Source organism: Ruditapes philippinarum, unplaced genomic scaffold, assembly GCF_026571515.1.
Source record: "Ruditapes philippinarum isolate M1 unplaced genomic scaffold, ASM2657151v2 ctg5133_1_1_1_1, whole genome shotgun sequence".
NCBI lineage: Eukaryota > Metazoa > Mollusca > Bivalvia > Venerida > Veneridae > Ruditapes > Ruditapes philippinarum.
In genome coordinates, this window is record NW_026851853.1 from 2,889 (window position 1) to 25,791 (window position 22,903).

The 22,903-nt window shown below is 33.4% G+C and overlaps 2 protein-coding genes across 2 annotated transcripts; one reads left to right on the forward strand and one right to left on the reverse strand.

Annotated features, from left to right (window-relative positions):
* Positions 1-403: 403 nt before the first annotated feature.
* On the forward strand, positions 404-9,495 carry LOC132741425 (apoptosis-stimulating of p53 protein 1-like; the record flags this gene model as incomplete). The annotated part of the gene is given in 6 exon segments (XM_060729583.1): positions 404-591; positions 1,578-3,665; positions 5,024-5,157; positions 5,807-5,973; positions 7,866-8,071; positions 8,729-9,495. Coding segments are annotated over 6 exon segments (2,831 nt in total), but the record flags the coding sequence as incomplete, so codon positions are not given.
* A 673-nt stretch (positions 9,496-10,168) lies between these two features.
* On the reverse strand, positions 10,169-20,776 carry LOC132741434 (translin-associated protein X-like). Its single transcript, XM_060729595.1, has 4 exons — positions 20,632-20,776; positions 17,608-17,803; positions 13,691-13,824; positions 10,169-13,023 (listed from the first exon to the last, which is right to left on the reverse strand). The coding sequence occupies exons 1-4, from the start codon at positions 20,747-20,749 to the stop codon at positions 12,455-12,457; spliced, it is 1,017 nt and encodes a 338-aa protein (XP_060585578.1). The 5' UTR covers positions 20,750-20,776; the 3' UTR covers positions 10,169-12,454.
* Positions 20,777-22,903: the final 2,127 nt, after the last annotated feature.

The window sequence follows — 22,903 nt, forward strand, 5'->3', positions numbered from 1 at the left end:
CTTTTACCTTTATTTCAGTTAAATTGAAACTCTCTTGGAATGCTTTATTGATAACAGATTTAAATTTTTTTTATATTTATTTAATATATATATTTTTGGTTTGGTTGGGTTTAACATATCGCCAACACAGTAGTAATCATAATTATGGCCACATTCCAGCTGAACTGGTGGAGGAAGACCTCAGATGGCCATCTGTGCATTATTTCAGGCACAAATAGCCACCTGAGTAGAACCACCGGCGTTCTGTAAACTATCTAGATCATCTAAGCTTCCTCACATGAAAGAATCCAAACTCCTTGGTGTGATTCGAAACCCACAGCGTTGAGGGGCAAGTGGATTAAACAGATAGTATGAAATATGCCTGAATTTCCTGTAGACAGATATTACCATTATATATTTACAGATTATGAGCTGGAGTCCATTAAAGCATTGTTCAATGAAAAAGAGAAAGAGTTGGCGATGGCTGTGGCCAAGGTGGAGGAAATGACCCGGCAACTGGAGGAGATTCGTAGCGGCAGGGTCAAGGCCAGTACCAACACTCAGAGTCCTGCGGCCCTTGCTGAACTGGAAAAACTGAAAAAAGAACTGATGGTATGTACCTTATCATAATCACACTTCAAAGTCTTAATTTAACTGTTCAGTCTATAATTATTATATATTAAAGGAACTCCAAGAAGGTCAAAAAGCTTGAAAACATAAAATTTGAATTTCTTACATAGATCATTTGGGGCAGTCAAAATAGAAAGATATGTCAAAGGATAATTAAGAAATATAAAGATTTAAAAGATGTAAAGATCAACACATTACCATCAGCTAGTCCCTGCTGAACTTGAAAACACTTCAAAATGAATAGTTGGAAGGTTCTAAATTTTTGAGCAAAGGCTACAATGTAGCTTTTTACCTAGAGCAGTAATTTAAAAAAAAAATATCATCTTCAGTGATACATTGTTGTTCTGTGAATTTAGTATTATCAATGTGTGATGTTATTTTCTTGATGAAATGTGGATGTTAAAACATGTTTGTATACTTCTAGTATGTATATATTCCTATGGGAAATCATAGAAATGTTACAGAAGTTTGAGTATTTCTCTGATATTTTGTGCTCAATAACAAAAAACGTCTTCATAGTTATCACACACAGCTGTCAGCAATTTGTTAGAACATACATGAGTATGATTACTGTTATATAAACCTAGAAGTCAATGTTCTGTTTTATACATCATGAAAATCAATATGAACTTCAACAATTAGCTATCACCAAAGCTAAATATAACATGATACATTGGGTTCATAACATGCTAGTCAAGGGATGACGTGTGTGTGTCATATTTCATAACAGTTTTCATGGTAATTAATATCGTACATGGTGAATGATCATTCCTTCCATGTTATTTTGCCATTTATACATCATATTAATCATTCCATTTAGTGCAGCATTATATAAATCACAATTTTTTTCCCCCAATAATCAAAACATTATATTCATATTATTCAGTGCATGATTGAAATATGGTGCACACAAGTACAAATACATATCAATAGCTTGTTTAAACGAAATAAATTTGAATCGTTTTCAGATACGTAACAAGTTGAATGAAAATCAGAGTAATAAGATGGCCTCGAATCGTGAACTGCTGGCAAAAAGAAAAGATGAATTGGCTCGGATGGACAATAGAATTCATGAGTTACAGATGAGATTGAAGAAGAAACGGTCTACAAATGCTGAAATGGCCGAACAGAATAAAAACCACATGAATAAGACAAATCTTAACAATAAAGTTATTAATAGACCTCCCCCAAACATTGCAGCTATCGAACCTTTTGTGCAAGAGCCGCCTAACAATACAGGGGGATTTGGGAAAAAGGATCCCAAATACCAGTCCCTGCCTCCAAGTTCAAAGTTCATGTACCCGGAGAAAGGGAACCGACAAAGGGAAACAAACAATAATAATGTAAATTATAATTCTAATAATTCTAAGCAGTACGATCCTGATAAATCTGAGGAATATACTATACCATTGGTCGTTTCTGTAGACAGCAACAACAAACCTATGCAAAATGGCCTTCCTTCTCCGAAACAAAGTCCAGTGGGTGAGCCTCAGCCTAATCAAGGATACCAAGCTTACCCAACCCCTAGCTCTTTACAAATCCCTCAATCAATACCCAGTAGCCTGGCACCTCAAAATATTCGTTTTGGAAGTGGTATTCCAGCTAGGTCAGGGGTATCACACTTTACACCTAAACCTTATGGAAGCACTTATAGTTCATCAATTTTACCAAACAGAGGGATAAGTACGGTACCCAATGAACAAAACAACTATGATCTCCAAGATGAGATTAGGCAGTCTGGTAGTGGTCAAAGTTCACCAGGTTCAGTTGAGAGCGCAAATAGTGCAAATTCAAAACTGTTACCACCATATCATCAACGTGAAGGGCCTCTTCCTCCAAGTAAGCCACAGGTAGTACCAACTAACTCCAAAGGACATCCACAAGATGTCCAGCTTGCTAATAAAGGTCCTCAGAAGGAGAATTTATCACAAAATAAAACACCACCACCTCCAGTTCCAAATAGATCCGGAAACCGACCAGAAAATACGCAAGCTAATACAGGTCAAGTTCCAAGTGTTTCAAGATCACAGCATAGTTCAAGTGCCTCACCTGAAAATTTAAGTGACTCAGAACAAACGAATATGTCTGTTTCTAAGGGTATACAAAAATTTACGGGACTTATAGCTCAGACTTCACAAGATGGGTCTAAAACCCAAGGTGCTAATATCAACTCAGGGGGATTTTCCAATCTCAACCATGCCTCAGCACTTGGCGCAGTTACAGGGAGATCTGTGCCAACATACAGATATGCATCTAAAAGTGTGATAGCAAACACATATCTCGGCAGGTTAGACAATGAAGCCTTACAAAAATATCAGAAAAATGTGCTGAGTTTACATAGAGATTTAAGTGCAAGTAGTAGTGTGGATGAAGTTAGTCCAACTCAGAAAACTGTATCAAATAATTTAAATGATAAATTAAAAGACGAAGAGAAAGATTCTCTATCACCGTTATCGAGTGTTAGCTCGCCAGCAGGATCGACTCCGTCACCTGCTAGTCCGTCACGACCTCCTAACTATCCTTTCGATTTTCCCGCAACTCCACCTCATGCAGACGTTGCATCAGATAAAGTTAGCTATAAGCCAAACACCCCTAAAAACATTCGTAGAAGACATTCTGATAGTGACAATGAGGAGGTTGGTAAAGCATTACATAAATACGGAATTAATACAAATGCAAATAAAAATCCACCTGCACAAGAAAACCAACTTATATTGTTGGAGAACAAACAAGGACCTGTTGAAATTCAGGCAACGACTTTTAGTGATCATATTCCTGAAACAGTGCTCTTAGACAATAAAGGAAATATTGTAGAAGTTATTGATAATGTTAAAGATACAAATAAAACTAAAACAGAAGATAGTGCTAATAATGTTAAATCTTCACCAGTGACAATAGAAGTTAAATCAAATGAACCAAAGGTGAAGAAAAAGACAAATTTGAAAAATAGTAATTCTAAGAAGAATGCAAATCGTGTAAGTTTCGACCCATTAGCCTTGCTGCTAGATGCATCACTAGAAGGAGAATTAGACCTTGTCCGGAGATGTGCTGTGCAGGTTAGTATTCTTTCATCATTAATTCATAAAGGCCCATTATGCCCCATATATGCTAATATTTTTATTTCTCAAAAGCTTTTTAGTTTTGGTGCCAAATTAAAAATTTCCAAAAAGTTATTGATTGCCCAATTCCCTGAACCATGTTTTGCTTCTGTTGCTTTTTGGCTTAGTATTAACATTGTTACAGTAATTAAGTTTTTTGTATGGAAGTCAAAATACTACTTTGATTTACATTTTGCCACTTTCAATACAAATTAGTTCACATTCAGTACAAGGTAAAAAGCATCTAACATGTCTAAAATCATTATTTAAACATTATGAAAATTCATGCTTGCCCTTTCTAATGAAGGAAAAATTCAATCGTTTCTAAGGCATAACCTGCCTTTAAAGTAAACTTGGGGAATTATAGACACCACTCTTTTTTTCTTTCATGACAAATGTTTCTAGTACAAAATGATACTTAAATTTGATATACCACAAAATTTGATATACCACAATGCAAAAAATATTTCATGGAAAGTAAGAACTGTTCAAATGAATCTGTTACACGATATATGAACATTAGATTTGTTTTCCTAATATATTGTTATGACATTCTGTACAATAGTTCCATTATGGTGTACAATTTCACAAAATGTGCAGAGTTTTATTTACATGGAACAAAAAAAAAAGGGTGAAAAACCAGTGATATTTAAATGCACTGTATTTAATGATGAAGGTTTATAATTGATTCTTTTTATTCAGTGGGTATACAGTGGGTATAGATTTGAATGTACTGCAACATCTTTTAAAAGTAAGATTCAATGTAGATCTATATAATATAGTAACTCCTATTATATAATATAACCCGTTACTGCACTAAGGTGACAATACACTGATTAAATGGTGCCAAAAAAGCAAAAATGAAATCAACCCCAAAATTCAGATACAAATTTGCAATCAAGACTTTTATCAATTGATAAGTAAAAGAAATTTATAATAAACTACTGTACTCAAATCAGTTTGAATTTTCCATTTTTGATGTTGACTTTTTTAGAAATTTTATATTGATCTTTTTGCTTGTGTCTAATCTAGATTATAATTGGTATTAATCTTACTCTGATCAGTGTGATACACTAATATATCAGTGAGATATTTTCAATATCACACCCTGTACTGTACATAACTCATTATTAGAAATTAATATTTTCAATAAGCTTATCATAAGTTATTACTGTATTTTTTTCCATTGTTTTTACAGGTATAAATGTACATGTTTATTGAAAAAGTAAATATAAAAATATTAAAATTCGTTTTATTTCTCTTGTATAAAATATAGCTGTATTCAAAACAAACTGATGTTTTTCTGTATATATCAGGTTGACAATGTGAGTGCTTCAAACGATGAGGGTATCACAGCTCTACACAATGCCATCTGTGCAGGACATTATGAAATTGTGACATTCCTAGTAGAGTTTGGATGTGACGTCAATTCACCAGATAGTGATGGATGGTTAGTACAAGTTTTAACATGTTTAAATATTTTGTTATGTTATGGAAAGCCTTTTTTGATAACAATAGGTGTCAATTATCTTCAAGAGGTGTAAATCTATAAAACCCATAATAAAGCATCAGCAGAGTTGGTATCATCTGTATAGTGATAATTGGCATCTGACCTCTAACCTGTTGAATTTCTTAAATGGACTTTTCCGACTTGCAGGTTTGGAACTGGTCATTATCAATTTTGGGGATATCAGTATGAAAATTATGGTTAAGTTGGTCAGTAGTGTTAACTTGGACAAATTGTGCGGATGTACTGGCTGGTCTGGCTCTATACTAGTGGCCAAGACTAATCATGATAGGCTTCAGTAGGGAAGGACGCTCTTATATAAAATGGCGGCAATACTGCAAAATTATTATTATTCATGGGGAACTAATTTTCGTGGCCGTGGATAGGTTTGTCCATGAATTTAAAATCCAGTGAAATTTCATTTCATCTGCTGTAAGATTATTTTGCATCACATTTACATTTTACCTTTTGGAAAAATAAACAGTCCATGAATTTAAGAGCTGACAGAAATGTTTTTTTTGTAACAAAACCACGAAATTTCATGCCCAAGCATTAAATGAATTCACAGTAATTGATTGTTTTATTGTAACAGGACACCACTTCATTGTGCTGCCTCGTGTAACAATCTGCCGATGGTAAAGTTCCTGGTGGAACATGGTGCATGTATATTTGCGACAACGATCAGCGACCATGAGACTGCCGCTGAGAAATGCGAGGAAGACGAGGACGGCTATGACGGTTGTTCTGAATATTTATACAGTAAGTATCATGTTGGTGGCTTAATGTGAATTCTGGTCTTATGTCATATATATTGTAAGAATATAACAACAACAACAACAAATGAGCCACGACATGACAAAACAAACATAGTGGGTTTGCGACCAGCATGGATCCAGACCAGCCTGCTCAGTCTGATCAGGATCCATGCTGTTCACTATCAGTTTCTCTACTTGTAATAGAGTTTGTAAGCGAACAGCATGGATCCTGCTCAGACTGCGCAGGTTGGTCTGGATCCATGCTGGTCGCAAACACATTACTTTGGTTTTGTCGTGACGCGGCTCAAATTATTTTTTTTGCTATACCTCCAGCCCATGCATATAAGAATTACAATTGTTTCATCCAAAATTCAGGTTGTCTTGTTTGTCAAACCTACTCATAGCATAGTTGTAACATAATACACCAGTTTATGGTTGGGTGTAATATATATTTCCACATTTCATATTGATGACTTTTCAAGCAGTTTAACTTGTATTTTTAAGAAGAATCATTACACACTCTATATGAATCCAGTGAGGGAAGATTTAATGTGAAAATGCTGATTTTTGAAAAAAATATATATTCTGAAAATATTTTCCGATCTTATGAATAATTGGCCATCCTTTAGCTAGCCTATCTTCATTACCAGGCCTTACCTTTCCATACCCAGCAAGTGCTACATTTATATTATACTTTGTAAATATTCAAATCTCTATCTTATGAACAAAATTGGTTTGTCATTAATGTATACTGATACATGCATTTGCAACTGGATTTATATGTCATAATATATAGATAGGTTTGATTTATTGCTTCAGAAAGATTTCAATATTAAAATCTGTCTAAATTTTCTCTCTAGAAATTTATTTATATTTGAAATATCAAATGTATCATTTTCATGCTACCTGTTCACATTTGACTTTAATTATTCTTTACTGTTGACAATTACTTATTTCTGTTGCCTTTCCTTTTGAGTTTCTCATGAAATGTATATATTATTACAAATGTATATAATTTGAACTTGGAATGTTAAATGAAATAACGGCCACAGAATCATGATATTACCGGTATTACAGTATAATTCAATGACAATTTCTTGGAAATATTGGCATTAAATCAAAAGTTACTCTGTTTATATGCCCCTTTGATGTTGGAATGTAAACATAAAAGCTACATCTTGCTCATAGAAACAATATATTGTTGGTATATACAGTACATGATTTATTTTTTTCAAGTTTTTTAAACTTTTTTTTTTGGACATTTGTTGTTGTATAAAAGCATATCATTTAGGATAATTGACTTGTTCTGGCAGATGGAAAATTGGCAGTTATAGTAAAGCTTGCTATACTTGGTCATTCTTTGAACTTTCAGTTGTCATTCAAGATTCAATTACAATACAATATAAATAATTATCATATATATTATTAATGTGTACAACAAACATAGTTGAAAAATGTCCCTTCCCCTTTCAAAAATCCATCTGTTGAATTGTAATTTTCAGTACATGTAATTTAAAAATAGATCAGGAAAGAGTTTATGTTGGTACTAAAGGTGAATCAAGTTGACAAAGATCTATAAAGATTTAGATTTTATATTGGTTTGTTGATAATTACAAAAAAATAAAACAACAAAAAACAACAACAACAAACATCAACAGAAAAGGATCTATTCAGTTGTAGTGATTTTGTAAACCTGCCACATTTAATATACAATATAAACTCTGGAATTGCTTTTATTCTGGAGCCTTTACAAAACTTGGCGTATACTTTTTATCAGTTGCCATTTTACAATCAAGGCAGTAAAAGGGTGTCATCACTAACTATTATCCAAGAACATTTTCAATACTATCCCTGTCCTTACATTTAGAAAATAAAAACATTCTTTTTATCTAACAGGCATTCAAGAAAAACTTGGCATTATGAACAACGGTGCTGTGTACGCAGTGTTTGACTACGCAAAAGAGAATACGGATGAACTTGACCTGAATATTGGAGAAAAATTTACAATTTTGAAGAAAGGGGATGAGTGTGAAAAGGAATGGTGGTGGGCGAGAAACGATGAGAAGCAAACTCAAGGATACATACCGAGAAACCTCTTAGGGGTAATTATTTCATTATTGTCAGTACTCGAGTTGTAGGCAACTTCTTGGGCATAAGTTTTTCCCTTTTGTACCAGTTATAAGTGATAAATTCAGATTTGGTTTTTGTAACTCTAAAAGTGAATAAAGCTATATATCTGCTACTGTTTACATTTTGAAAATAAAATGTATGAAAGTATAAAAGAATATGCTTGTATATTACCTTACGAGTGAATGGAGACATTTGTGCGGTTTACTATACTCTTATACAGTTAGCTTTATTTCACTTTCTTTGGTACTGAAATCACTTAAATTCCAACCAAACTCAGCATTTTTGTTGTTAAAGGGAGATAAATCTTGGTTGAAAAACCTGAAAAACCAAGGTTTTTTGCACCAGTTATGCTACATTTTTTTATTTCATCATTTTACTCTATTTTTCACCCTTTTGTACATTAAGACTAATGAATTAGATGAAAGAAAAAGAAATTTAAAGTGTTAGTAAATCAAGTAGCTATTGTACTCATCCAGGAAGTTAACCCCCGCAAGGAGTTTGTTGAAATACATCATTTGTGGATAAAGGGAAGTAACCCTTGTAGGGAGTTTGTTGAAATACATCATTTGCAGATAAAGGGATAAATATCTGTATGATAATATTTTATATGCTCCCTTTCTCCATTTCAGCTTACAGCCAGAGTTATTCCAAGAGTCCAGCCAAATGGTGATGTGTAATTGAATGCTGTACTGGAATACATATCAAATTCCTTGTGATAGAAAGAGATAAATCTAATTTACAGACAATAGAAGAAAACAAATTTATCTAGAACTTTATTCTTCTAATGCATTGGTTTCTTTCGAGGGAATGAGATTTTTATTTGATATATATTATTTTTTACTCTCTGTGCTGTCAAATTTTAAAATTGACTTTACAGTAACAAATTTTTTTCTTCTTTTACATGTATATTTCAAATGGAATAAATCATATTTAACTTTTTTTGTCTTGCATGTTTTTATAGATATTTCATGTATTTTACTAATTTTACATCAATTAATAAATAGTCGCGTCATGACAAAACTAACATAGTGTATTTGCGACCAGCATGGATCCAGACCAGCCTGCGCATCTGTGCAGTCTGATCAGGATCCATGCTGTTCGCTTACAAACCCTATAAAAAGTAGAGAAACTGGATCCATGCTGGTCACAAACGCATAATGTTGGTTTTGTCGTGACGCGGCTCAAATGTAGTATAATGAAGGGTGTACACTTTTTCAAATTAAAAACAAGTTTACATATAAACTATAAAGTAATGTTAAACTGAATTGAATTTCAAGTACCAGAAAGTTGAAGTCTCTTTAAAATTTAAACGAAGAACTATTTTCAGGGGAAAAAAAAGAAAACACTGAAAATAAAATGTTTGTATATACTTTTACATATATTCATGTATTAGGAAAATAAAATAAAATGCCAGATACTCTATCTGATATATTTTTTTATATAACTAACACTCCACCTAATTAGAATATTTGTTGATGCAATTTTTGCTATGATTAAATTTTTTTCGGAACTATGAATTTAGATAGTATTTCACCTGTGAAGTATTTGTTTGTCACTGGATATTGTCAAGGTGATATTGTAGACAACACAGAGTTGAAAATAATGTTGCAAATTTTGATCTCCTAGTAATTTTATATAAATCTTCTTTTTTGCTAACAATATATACCAAAAATTACTTTTCATTTGATAGTTTGAAAGGAAGTAATTTACAAATATGAAAAAGAATTTTTTTTTTATATCTCCTGTTAGGGGAGAAGTAGCCTAGTGGTTAAAGTGCCTACCTGTCAACATAGAGATGGTAGGATTAAGCCCCAACTGACGTTACATCCAGGTTTTCCTCACATGACACCAGTACTGGTTAGTCCCAAGAAACAAATGAGTTCTGATTTAGTACTAGGAAACAGATTCCAGAGTTGTTCAAATAGCAATGAGCTTTCTTATAAAATGAAAGTTAATAATGATTATTTAATAAGTAATTTATTATTTATAGTAATCACCGCAAGTGACATTATTTCACAAACATGACTTAATTAAGTCTTTTACATCATCATTTTGTGTTATTTCTGGTGTTGTTGTTTTTTTCAAAGTTATAAATATACTTTACCATTCCTTTGTTAACTTATGATGATCCTAGTATATTAAGATTAATTTTTGACACTGTAGGATTTTTATTATCTCCCCTTTTTCTGCCATTTTCTCTTTTGAATACAATTTATTTCAATTAAAACACATATTTATATGAACTTAATTGACTATACTTTTTAAAATTAGATTTTATTTCAACACTGTGTTGAACTTTTTGTTTATTATGCAAGTTGTTTTAATGTTTTTCTTTCTCTTTTTTAGTATTTGAGTTTTCTAAAAACATAATTGTTTTAATTATCTTTATTTATTTTGAATACAAGATAATTGTAACTCCAAGAAAGCAGTTTACAGATATTCTGTTTTTATAACTGTGTCTGAACCAAAATAAAGAGCTTGATTTTAAAAAAACCTGCACTCTTGTCCGATATATATAATGTACCAACGTCTTTATTTCTCGAGAGATATCAAATAAAATATTACAATTATATACTGGTAAAGTATCAACCAAAATCATATATTCCTCTTATTTTTATCTCTTCAAATTGTGTAGAATTAAAGAATTTAGAGGTAGAATGTTTATACTATTGTGCTACAAGATAGCTGTGCAATACAGTGATGTGTACATAATTCTGTACAGTGTAATTAATAATATGAAACAAGTAAATTAAAAAACCTTTAGTCTTATTTGTCTTTCATTTTACTTATTTTATATATATATATATTTCATTGGATTTCACGTCGCACCAACATAATATATAGGTTATATGGCAACTTTCCAGATTTATTGGTGGAGGAAGACCTCGGGTGCCCCTTAAGATTATTTCAGGCATAAAGGGGCACCAAAGTAGAACCACCAAGGTTTTGACAGCGAGCTGGAAAGCTTTCTCACAGGAAAATTTAGAGATGCTGACATGGCTCAAACCTACAGGTCACAGACAAGTGGTTTGAAGTATACGACCTTAACCATTACCTAATGAGAATATAAAAGTGGATATAGTTTGACATCTGCAACTCTCACTACTTGAATAATATGCTTGTTGGTGGCTACAGGTTCTACCCATGTGACCAGTGCAGTCCAAAACTAGCTGGCACCTCGTTACTGTCTGAATATGGTCTACACTGTGCCCTATCCAGTAAGCACATATTTTGAAATTTTCCCTTATAATGATGAATGGTTACATACAGATAGAAAGACCATTCAGCCTGGTAAAGGTCAAGAGGCCTGCATATGAACAACCGAACAAGATATGTCTTCTCTTGTTTTGCTATGGTAACAGAGAACTACTTAATCTGCTTATTAGTTATGAAATGGGAGACAACTCTGATGCTTACTTGTATTCATTAATATGAGTTACTGGCCCTTACTAGGATTACACTACATATGCTTTTCTAGGAATAAAAATCAAAGCAATTTATAAATTGTTTAAATCTTATAACACCAAATCAATTATTTCTCAATAAAATATTAAAAGACACTTGAAAATGGGAAAGAATGTTGTATATTTTATACATTTACCTAGATTTGATACAAAATTTTCATAGAGAAGATTAATGTGTTCTCCCTAAAAGCTAAACCAATACTGGCACAGTTATCTTGAAATAAATCTCAGTAGCTTACACATGGTTCTGAAATACACCTGTAGTTTTCAAAATTCTCTTAATAAGAAAAAAAAAACAACAACAACAAATGGAGGACTTAATTTATACTAAAAAAAGTAACCTAGTCATTCTATTGGTTGTTGAAAACTTTGCAGACCTGTTACAACTGGAAATTTCCTCTAAATTCCCACTTAAGAGATACGCTTTTCTTAGTGTGATAATGTGATTTGGATGCTACCAGTTACAGGCTGTTTATGGGCATTTTATGTAATTGATGTCAAACAGCAAAATAATTAATATCAGTATGAGTGACATTTAGTTTCCAACAAATAACGGTTAATTGCTGTTTATGAATCGCTTGATAAACCATGAAAATTCTTTAAACGTTTTCAAACAGCAAAATAATTAATATCAGTATGAGTGACATTTAGTTTCCAACAAATAACGGTTAATTGCTGTTTATGAATCGCTTGATAAACCATGAAAATTCTTTAAACTTTTCGTCCTGGATTCTTCATGATCACTAGATATCTGCCAAAAGAATTAAGAATAACACACACAGAGTCTCCTAGTAAATTAAAGAAGTTACAGAGTGATATATTTTTAAAATGACTCGGAACCATGCATCAGAAAATTACACAAGTTGAAGACATCTAAATTTGAACATTTATTTAATCGTCATCTAATACTTCTGTATCATCGACATGTAATTGCGCCATGCTTGGTTTAGATATCATATCAATCAACATGTGTTTTGGAACTTCGGATCCTCGCACCCGTAACGTATAACATGCCATCTCCACTTTACGCAAGCTCTGACGTAATGTGTGCAGTTTCCTGTTCACTTCTCGGTTTGCGTTGCCCAATGATGCATATGCTGCTTCGATACTCTGAAGGAAACTACAAATTTCAAAAGGGCGATCCATATCGCCACACCCGACAGAGTTGATGGCTCGACGCATCATTTCACCGGTTAGATCTGCTAGACCGAGAATATATTCACTCGCAGGAACATAAACCATTAATTTACTCTCAGGTTTGACTATTTGTCCTGAATTCTCAGATTCCGATAGTTCCATTGGGACACCTTTGTTTTCATTGGAACTTTTGTTATCTTCGTTCACTTTACTTGCTTCGTTTGCTGTGAATGTAAGCCTAGCTTGTACATCACTAAGGGGCATCAATTTATTGTCCTTCAAAAACACATAGAATGTCAAAGCTTCAATGTATTCCTGTAACCCTGGAAACAAAGTTTAAAACAAGTGATTTTACATCATTTGAATAACTTTATCACATGTTATGTAGAATGGTAGCATAGTGAAAGACTTTTAACATGTTTGTTGTTTACATATGCATACCATGATTACTACTTATCAGGGATATATGAGAAGTTTATAATAGGTATCGCTTTAGAAATGATTACTCCTTAAAGCTGCACACATCCAGATGAGCCAAAATATTTCAAGAAATTCAATCTTTAGAACAATGTTTTTTATCTTTAGAAAAATGTATTAAGATCTTAAGACAAGTAAAAACATTCAAAATTTAATTAATTATTTACATGTTATGTGCGATTAATGACTGATTTCGCAGTATCAGTTACTATAATTCTACTGCATTACTAATGCAGTAAGTCGTATTTATGTATATTTTGACCTCTTTTAGGTAATTTACATAGATTGTAAGTGCCGTTTGCAATCTGTAAATAACTTTCTTTGCTCACTTCACAGTATTTTACTTTAAAATACATTTTTAAAATCTTCATGAAAATTAGCATGAATCTGGAAGTATGCTGCTGTAAAGGTTTATTAAAATTTAAACATCAATTTTACTTTATTATATTACGCTTTCTAATTTAAAAGAAACAGACACACACACACAGAGACAGGCATTTGCCAAGTTCTTACCTGCTGTATAAGCCCTCAAGAATTGGAAAGGATCAGTATTCACCAGCTCTTTAGCTACCTCCCTGAATTTTGTATTCTCCAACGCTGCCAGTTTTTCCTCAGTCTGTTGTAAAATATCAGCATTTTCTGTAGGACTGTAAAAATAAAACTTGATATATTTAACAGCACAAGTCGCTCTCCTGATGTAAAACAAGCAATTATCATAGCATTGCAAGCAATCCATAAGTCCCCTACCGGTTAGAACCCCATCAACATTCTGAAGGGCAATTGGCCATTCACTAATGTTTTAATTTTTCTCTATTTTAACCCTTTCACTGCCATAGGGACAGCTTATGCCGTCCCTGTTATTTTCGGCGTATTTGCCATATGGACAGCTTTAGCCGGTTTCTATAATAATAATAGTAATAATAATAAATTAATATAAAAATAATAATAAATATAAAGAAAATAATAATAAATATAAAGAAAATTATACCATCGGCAATAATTATTATTATACTCACAGATTTGGAAACATATATAATTATTATAATACTAATAACAAATAATAATTATTATATTTATTAATAATATAGAAATTTCTTAGAAAACCCTCTGGCAAATAGGTGATCAATAAAACAATAACCCTCGAAAGGGTTAAGTAAATTTGTTGGAAAAGTTCTTTAAAAGTGATCACAGGAAACAGTTTTTATGAACAGACAGACAGACAGACAGACTGAAGGACACTCTAAAGTTAATATTTGAAACATCCCTGTCACCAAAATATAACATTTTTAAAAGCAAAATTCTTAGAGGAGATAACTCTTGAATTAAAGATGCAATTTCATAAAAATTTTCAGCTCTTTTGACTAATCACAAATATTGTTATATTTGCCATCTTTTAAGCCTATTTGTTGCCAAGGCAGCCAATATTTTTTCAAAATAGGAAGAAAAGATAAGACATGCATAATCTCCAGACTGCCATCTACACATATGTCAAGTTTCATAAAAATATTTCCAGTACTTTTTGAGTTATCACTGGATTCAGTGTATGTGTAAAATTTGCTATATTTTCAGTCTATTTGTTGCCATAGCAACCAGAATTTTCAACATAGGAAGAAAAGAAAAAGACGTGCATAATTTCCAGACTGCCATCTACCCATACTTCAAGTTTCATAAAAATATTTTCAATACTTTTCAAGTTATCGCGGGATCCAGTTTTGTGGACGGACGGACAGATGTACCAAAATTTGATGTTTATGAGGCAAATAAGCTCATAAACACCACCTGGACCAACGTCCATAAGCAAAATAAGCTCATAAAAACAAAACAAGAGGGCCATGATGGCCCTGAGGTCGCTCACCTGTATATAGGCCCCCCCCAACCCCCACCCCCCCCAAACGTTGCAGGGCCAATTTAACCAAAGGGCTTTTATTTGCACAAACTTGGTAGACACCCATAAGAAGATGTTTCATGCTAAACATCTAAGCTCTAGCTCATTGGGCTATTTAAAAGAAGATTTTTTTTAAGTTTTTACTATACACATATAGTTAAAAACAATGACACCCCTGGGGCCGGGCCAGTTATGACCCCAGGGTTTTTATTTGAACAAACTTTGTAGACACTTACTAGAATATGTTTCATGCTTAATATCTAAACTCTAGCTATTTGGGTTTTTTCAAAGAAGATTTTAACTTTTTGCTATACACATATAAGGAAAATCAATGACCCCGGGGCGGGGCCAATTTTGACCCAAGGTCTTTTATTTGAACAAACTTTGTAGACACTCACTAAAAGATGTTTCATGCTTAATATCTTAACTCTAGCTATTTGGGTTTTTTCAAAAAAGATTTTATAAGTTTTTGCTATACACATATAAGGAAAATCAATGACCCCCGGGGCGGGGCCAATTTTGACCCAGGGCTTTTATTTGAACAAACTTGGTAGACACCTATTAGAACATGTTTGATGCTAAATATCTTAACCATAGCTCTTTGAGTTCTTTAAAAAGAAGATTTTTTAAGTTTTTACTATATGCATATATAGGGAAAATCAATGACCCCCGGGCGGGGTCAATTTTGACCCCAGGGCTTTTATTTGAACAAACTTGGTAGACACTTATTAGAACATGTTTCATGCTAAATATCTTAGCTCTAACTCTTTTGGTTCTTTAAAAGAAGATTTTTTAAGTTTTTACTATATGCATATAGGGAAAATCAATGACCCCCTGGGGCGGGGCCAATTTTGATCCCAGGGCTTTTCTTTGAACAAACTTGGTAGACACCTATTAGAACATGTTTGATGCTCAATATCTTAGCCATAGCTCTTTGAGTTCTTTAAAAGAAGATTTTTTAAGTTTTTACTATATGCATATAGGGAAAATCAATGACCCCCCGGGGCGGGGCCAATTTTGACCCCAGGGCTTTTATTTGAACAAACTTGGTAGACACTCACTAGAAGATGTTTCATGCCAAATATCTAAGCTCCAGCTCTTATGGTTTTTTAAAAGAAGATATTTAAAGTTTTTTCTTTTGGTTGCCATGGCAACCAGTTCTGCATGGAATTAAATTCTTTGAACAATTTTTAAAGGTGACCACCAAAGGAACATTCCTGTGAAGTTTGGATGAAATTGGCCTTGTGGTTTATGAGGAGATGTCATTTAAAGTAAAAGTTTACGGACGCCGGACGGACCACGGACGGACGCCGGACGAAAAGCGATCACAAAAGCTCACCCTGTCACTTTGTGACAGGTGAGCTAAAAATAGCTCTTAATTTGAATTTTATGAGTTTTTGTTCTTTATTTAACTACGGAATGAAGCTCATAATAATACGGACGGACGTTTTCACAGGACAGTAATTATGTGGCTACTCTATTGTTCTCTCTATTGTTCTTTTTAGCCACACAAAAGAAAATAGCCACATAAAAGCATTACGGAATGAATGACATCAAAGAGAAAGAACAGTTACCTATTGTTCCTCTAGCCACATAATTACTGTCCTGTGAGTGCGGACAGACAGACGTCCGAGCAAACATTTTGGGTTTAAAAGATGTTACAAACAAAACTTTAACCAATGCGTAAAACTGACACAAAAGTGAGTAACTGAGTATGATAGTTCTTCTATTTAGGACATAGATGTCAATTCTGAGTGCATTGTTGTAGAATAATGCATGTTTGAGTTCAAATGTACATGAATATAATCACAAAGGCCAATAGACCAGAGTGATCAATTACCAAGCATTTGATCGAAAAACCGTGCATTATTATACTACATTGCATACAGAATTAATATCTATTTCCATTCTAACTCGTCAAGAAAAAAATATAGTTGGACTATATTATTATGGTTGGTAATGAAAATTGTTTTTAACCTCAGAGTTTCTTATAAATACGTTCCTTGAAAGCTATTCCAGGCGGTTGAAAAAAAACTCTGTTGTTAAGTCTAACATCTGCAGAAACATTATGAAAATAACTAATTTCCAAAATGTGGATAATTTTGTGTTTATTTTATTTCACTTTATATTTTGCAAGTGAAAAGCAGAGTATTTATAGTGAAATTAATGTGAAATTTAACTGGTTTGCAATATTGAAACTGCGTTCTTGTTTTCACAGGTTTTGCACGCGATGTTTGGGGCTACATTGTGACCTCAACTAAACAACACTTTAAACGTCTGAACAGCAGATTTTTTTTCTTAGTTAGACCATTTCCTATCATTCTAGATAATTTTCAGAACAAAGTTCAACAAAAAAGTCTTATTTATCAGATTTTTAAAACAAAATGGCACCGATAATGTGTCAGTTTGCAAATACAGACAGAGGACATAAGACAGCTAGTCAATTGTTGTGAAATATATCACGCTTCCAACCTTCTTTATCTATATAAGAGAAATCTCTAATAGTGTTAGAATGTACATTTACTCACACCAAAAAACAACTCACTTGTTAACTCTATGCAACAAGAATATAGCTCTCTTGCTTTCAATGGTGATATCTCTACTCAGTTTTACTATTCTCTCATGTTTATCATGACGCTGATCAAGCTCCTGTTGAAATCCTCTAAACATCTGGATAACAGGAGAGCTTTCATCTACATCTTGAACTTCTTCTTCACCACGATCTGGCTTATCTCCCTTTGCTGCAAAAAGTTTGAAATGGTAAAAACATAAGCTATGAGTATATTTCTTGCATAAAAATATGCCACAATAACCCAATTGACGATACAAGTCTGTGTATAGTAAATGACCCCCCTGGCTAGGACATTTTGACACAAGTGTCATGAGTTACAAATCTTTTGTTGTTCCACTCGGCCCAATGCTAAATATCAAAAATCCAAGCTCTTGGCATTGTAGTTTCTGAGAAGAAAAGTCTACATAAACCATGTGACCATGGGGTGGGACCAATTTTGGCCCCAGGGTTTTTATTTTGGTTTATATAAATGTTGTAGAGGACCACAGGATGATGCTAAATCTTATTTATCCACTTTGTGTATCAACTGATTTTTTTGCTACTTTCAAAACAATCTGTGGTTTTCTGAAGGCGAAAATATCGCACGATAAATAAAACAAGAGCTGTCAGTAGGACAGCACGCTCGACTATTCTAAGTGCTTGATAGTAAAAGAGCCTATATAATGTTAATTTTTTTTAAGTTCACAAAAGGGCTAATTTTTTTTATAAATTCATGTTATAGGCCTTAGAGAGAGTCTAATTATAAAGTATTGGCTTGACTATTCGGAAGGTAATGTCACAAGGGTGTTTTATTGAGTATAATAATACTAATTACCTATGAATACATAAAATTGACAGAAAAGGTACAAAGCTTGTTATTAAGATGTTTATCAAGTAAATCACTGCTTTATTATTATGAATGCATAAAATTGTCCCAAAAAAGGCACAAACCCTACAGTAGTTATTGAGATAACAGCTTACAAGCAAAACTTTACCATGAATTTCTAAGTTGAAAAAGGGGAAGAAAAAATCAGCCTAAATGCAAGAAAGAATATTGGATCTTTGTCAGTGACCTACAATTATGACCCAAATGCATGTGAAGTTTTAAAATAAAATATCTTTAATAGTTATTGAGATATGTAAAACTTGCAAGTAAAACAATAACCAAGAGAGACTAAGTAGAAAAGGGGATATGAATCAGCCTTAATGCAAGATAGAGTTATGGAACTTGGTCAGTGACATACAATTATGACCCTCCAATTATGACCCTAGGTGCATGTGTAAAGTTTCAAGTAAATATCTTTGAAAACCTTTAACCTTTAACCAAATTTCTAAGTTTCAAAGGGGCAAATAATTCTGCAAATATTGCAGGCAGCGTTATGCAAATTTTGCAAAACTGAATGTACATTGTTCCTATAAAAAAGTATTTTAAATTTCATTTGAATATCTCAAGCAATAATTGAGATATTTGACTTTTCAAAAAAACTTTAACCAAAATGTCTAAGTTCCAAAGGGGCAAAATTCTGTCAATATTGTAGGCAGAGTTATCCAACTTGTCAATCAGATGTACCTTGTTACTATAAATATGTATTGTAAGTTTCAATTGAATATCTCAAGCAATAATTGAGATATTTGACTTTACAAAAAAACTTTAACCAAAATTTCTAAGTTAAAAAGGGGCATAATTCTGTCAATATTGTAGGCAGAGTTATCCAACTTGTCAATCTGATGTACCTTGTTACTATAAATAAGTATTGTAAGTTTCAATTGAATATCTCAAATAATAATTGAGATATTTGACTTTACAAAAAACTTAAACCAACGCAGACGCCGACGCGAACGATGACGCCGACGCCGTGCGACTACAATAGCTCTCATATTCTGCGAATAGTCGAGCTTAAAATGGGGAAAGCCTGAAATTCCAACAACTGAGAATTATAAAATTTTCAATTTTAATTCAATTTAACATGCATTGTACATAGCAGGGATTATCTTATAACTTATAGAACCAGCTTTCAGTCAATTAAATTTATCAACTAGCTGATTTAAGTCAACTGCTGTTGAGTCATGGTTCTAGAAAGACTGCAAAGGGCATTTCAGATGGAAATGTAGCATTTTTTGGTACCTATCTTTAGGCTAGGGGAGACAGCCTTTATTCTGCTGTAAAACATAGAAAAATATATCGCCAACACCTCTCGCTAGTGTTATAGGCATATAGGAAATAAATGCATGTCGGATTGTTGGTGAAAGGAAAGTAAAAAAATAGGCGGCAATCTCCAGGATTAGACCCCTATGTATATTTCAGAAGTAAAACTATGAATATAATACACTAAAGAAGTGGTGGTGGTGTTGGTACTTTTCACTCAGGATCATGGCAGTAAGTCACATTGAATTAACCAGAGCACAGTTCAGCCACCGCATCAATCCTGGGCAGGGTGTCAAGCAGTTTACCAGTACTAGTTGCCTTCACTTTTGCAAGGAACTAAAACTTCTGTACATACCAGAGCAGAGGTACAGTGCATATATGACCGTAGAAAAGATTTTATGATCAAGCACCATGAAAGTGTCCAGCGCTGTTTGGGAATCAAACCCAGGTGGCCCGATTCACAGTCCAACAGTCTACCTATTGAGCTAACCGGATAGCTATATATAACTAAAGGAAACGTATTGAACCATACATACATGTATACTCGTTTAGACCCCTATGTATTTTTCAGTAGTAAAACTTGTATATAATACACTAAAGAAAACGGAGTGAACCTAATATATACTCCTGGTTTAGACCCCGGGGTCTTATCCAGGATATAGCCAACATAGTAGCCTTATGATTGACATTTGTCCTTTTACTAATATATAATAATTGTCACTTTGGTACGACATATTTTAAGTACGAATAACAAATTTTAAAACAAAAATATGACAACTTCTGAACAACAACTGTAAATCATAAAATGTTAAAAAGTATTCAAATAATATAATATTTTATATCTCTGAACAGTTGCAGTAGGAAAACATTACCATTTCTATGCCTTTTCCTTCTGTCAGCCATTTTCGCGACTGATGTAGATTGAACACCACTAACATTTATGTTCAAAGGTAATGTAGTACTAAAAGTACAAATGGCGCTCTCGTTCATGTTCCCTCTACGAACACAGACACCTTTAAAAAAATCATATTTCATACTGTATAATAATACACTGTTTATAATTATACAGGTTGAAATATGATTTTTTTAAACGGCTTACACCGGTTTGAGTACCGCTCAAGCCGATGCTAGGGGGCTTGAGGGATGTTGCACGTATTCATAAGATAAGATAAGATACATGTAATCTTTATTTACAGTCGGTTACATAAAACATATAAACTTTAGCTATATAAGCTATTTTCCGACAAAACAGAATATCCTTTAACAATGCAAACAAACAATCTGTATAAAAGAAAATATATAAAAGGATTAAGAAGATCAATGTACATTTATGAATGACTCTGTAAAACAAATTAGATTTATAAGCACATATAAATATGGATAAGATAATATTAATTGATTAAAAGCAAATATAACACTACAATCAAACATCACAGAATATTACATCATACAATAATTCCATTTTATGTACACAACCCTATAATCAGAATTAGAAAAAAAAAAAAAATATTTTTTTTAAAAATAATTTAAAATAATAATGATTCAATCTTATTTCAATATGGTTGACCTATAGTCCAGCATGATGCTTCAGCATATATCAGTACTATATATATATATACATACATATATATTAATTAATACCGAATTAAATTAAAAGTAGAAATAAAAAGGTAAAAAACTGTAAAAAGCTATTGTCCCCATAATGGGATATGTGAAAAGCTGATCAGCAGCTGCCACACACTCAAACACTAACTAACTGACAAATGACTCTACACATATACAGAACAGTAATAAGCACATATGGAGTACACAAGAAGCACATGAAAAGCATATAAAGGATAATATAAAACAAAAATACAGGCCTTATACAGCATTTCTTTATGGCAGACACAATACAGAAAAAAACAAACAAAAGAAGCATGCAGCTACATTAAGCATAATTTTACATACATAAGGGCAGTAACTAAAGAGAAGGCATAGAGAACAATACTCAACAAAAACAAAACACTTTTCATTATCCCTCATGTACAGACTCAATCAAACCGAGTCTGCAATACTCTTGTAATTTTGTTGTGATTATAATGCTTTCGAGGGATCACTTCAGATTTTATACTTCACAACAGCAGGTGTCAAGTGCTGTGTGGCAGCTGTAAAAAGTTGCCCCGTACTTCACTTCAGTTTTGTTATATTTTTCTGGTCCTTCGGGATTATTGATGCCAGCACTATTAAGTGTTGAGAATTGAGTACCGCTCAACCCGGTGCTAGGGGGCGTAAGGGATGTTGCACGTATTCATTATCCCTCATGTACAGACTCAATCAAACCGAGTCTGCAATTCTCTTGCAATTTTGTTGTGATTAATGCTTCCGAGGGATCACATTGTTTCCAGATTTTATATTATTTTTTTTTGATATACAGTACATATTGTAGTTACTTACATACAGTACTGGTGGAATAACTGCAAACACCATCAATGTCCTCAGCCGAGGCCATCCGTCATCATGTGTTTCGACCCCTAGCTCGGTACACTCTCAGGATGGGGGGTCCACAGTGGTGATCAATCACTGCGCATTGGTGGTGGGTTTCCAGCTACTACTGTCTCTCTTCATCCATATCCAGCAAGATGCTTTCTCTGCTGCTTGGCCCAGTTTCTTGATTGCTGCTCTTCTATTCTGGCCAGTCACTCCCACTGCAGAAAACATTCTCCACACTGACTGTGCAGGGAAGCCTCTGCAGCCAACCTCAACAGGAAAGTTCCATGTCTGCCATCCTATATCTCTGCACTCTGCCAACAGTCCATCATATTTTGCCCTCTTTCTTTCATTTGCTTCGCCACATCTCTCCTCCCAGGGAACTGTCAACTCTATGATTATTACCTTTTTACTGCTTGTAGACCAAAGTACCATGTCTGGTCTTAGGTTGGTTGGTACAATATCAGGAAATTGCATCTTCTTTCCTAGATCAACTTCTAACTGCCAATCCCTTGCCTGATTTAGGATTCCTGATATGATCTTTTTACTTTCCTGGCCTACTTCACCCTCCTTCACAAACTGGATCTTCATAGGTTTGTTTCTAATGTGTTTTGCATCTTTCCTCTGTTTCTCTATCACTTCAGCGAGTTCTCGGAGTACTTGGTTGTGTCGTGT

What these genes read in the sequence shown, in the direction of transcription:
- LOC132741434 (XM_060729595.1), bottom strand. Translation starts at nt 20,749, where the DNA reads ATGAACGAGAGCGCCATTTGTACTTTTAGTACTACATTACCTTTGAAC. An exon ending in AAGGAAAAGGCATAGAAATG is followed by an intron (nt 17,804 to 20,631) that starts GTAATGTTTTCC and finishes AACTTTTTGCAG; the next exon opens with CAAAGGGAGATAAGCCAGAT. An exon ending in CTTGAGGGCTTATACAGCAG is followed by an intron (nt 13,024 to 13,690) that starts GTAAGAACTTGG and finishes CTTTGTTTCCAG; the next exon opens with GGTTACAGGAATACATTGAA.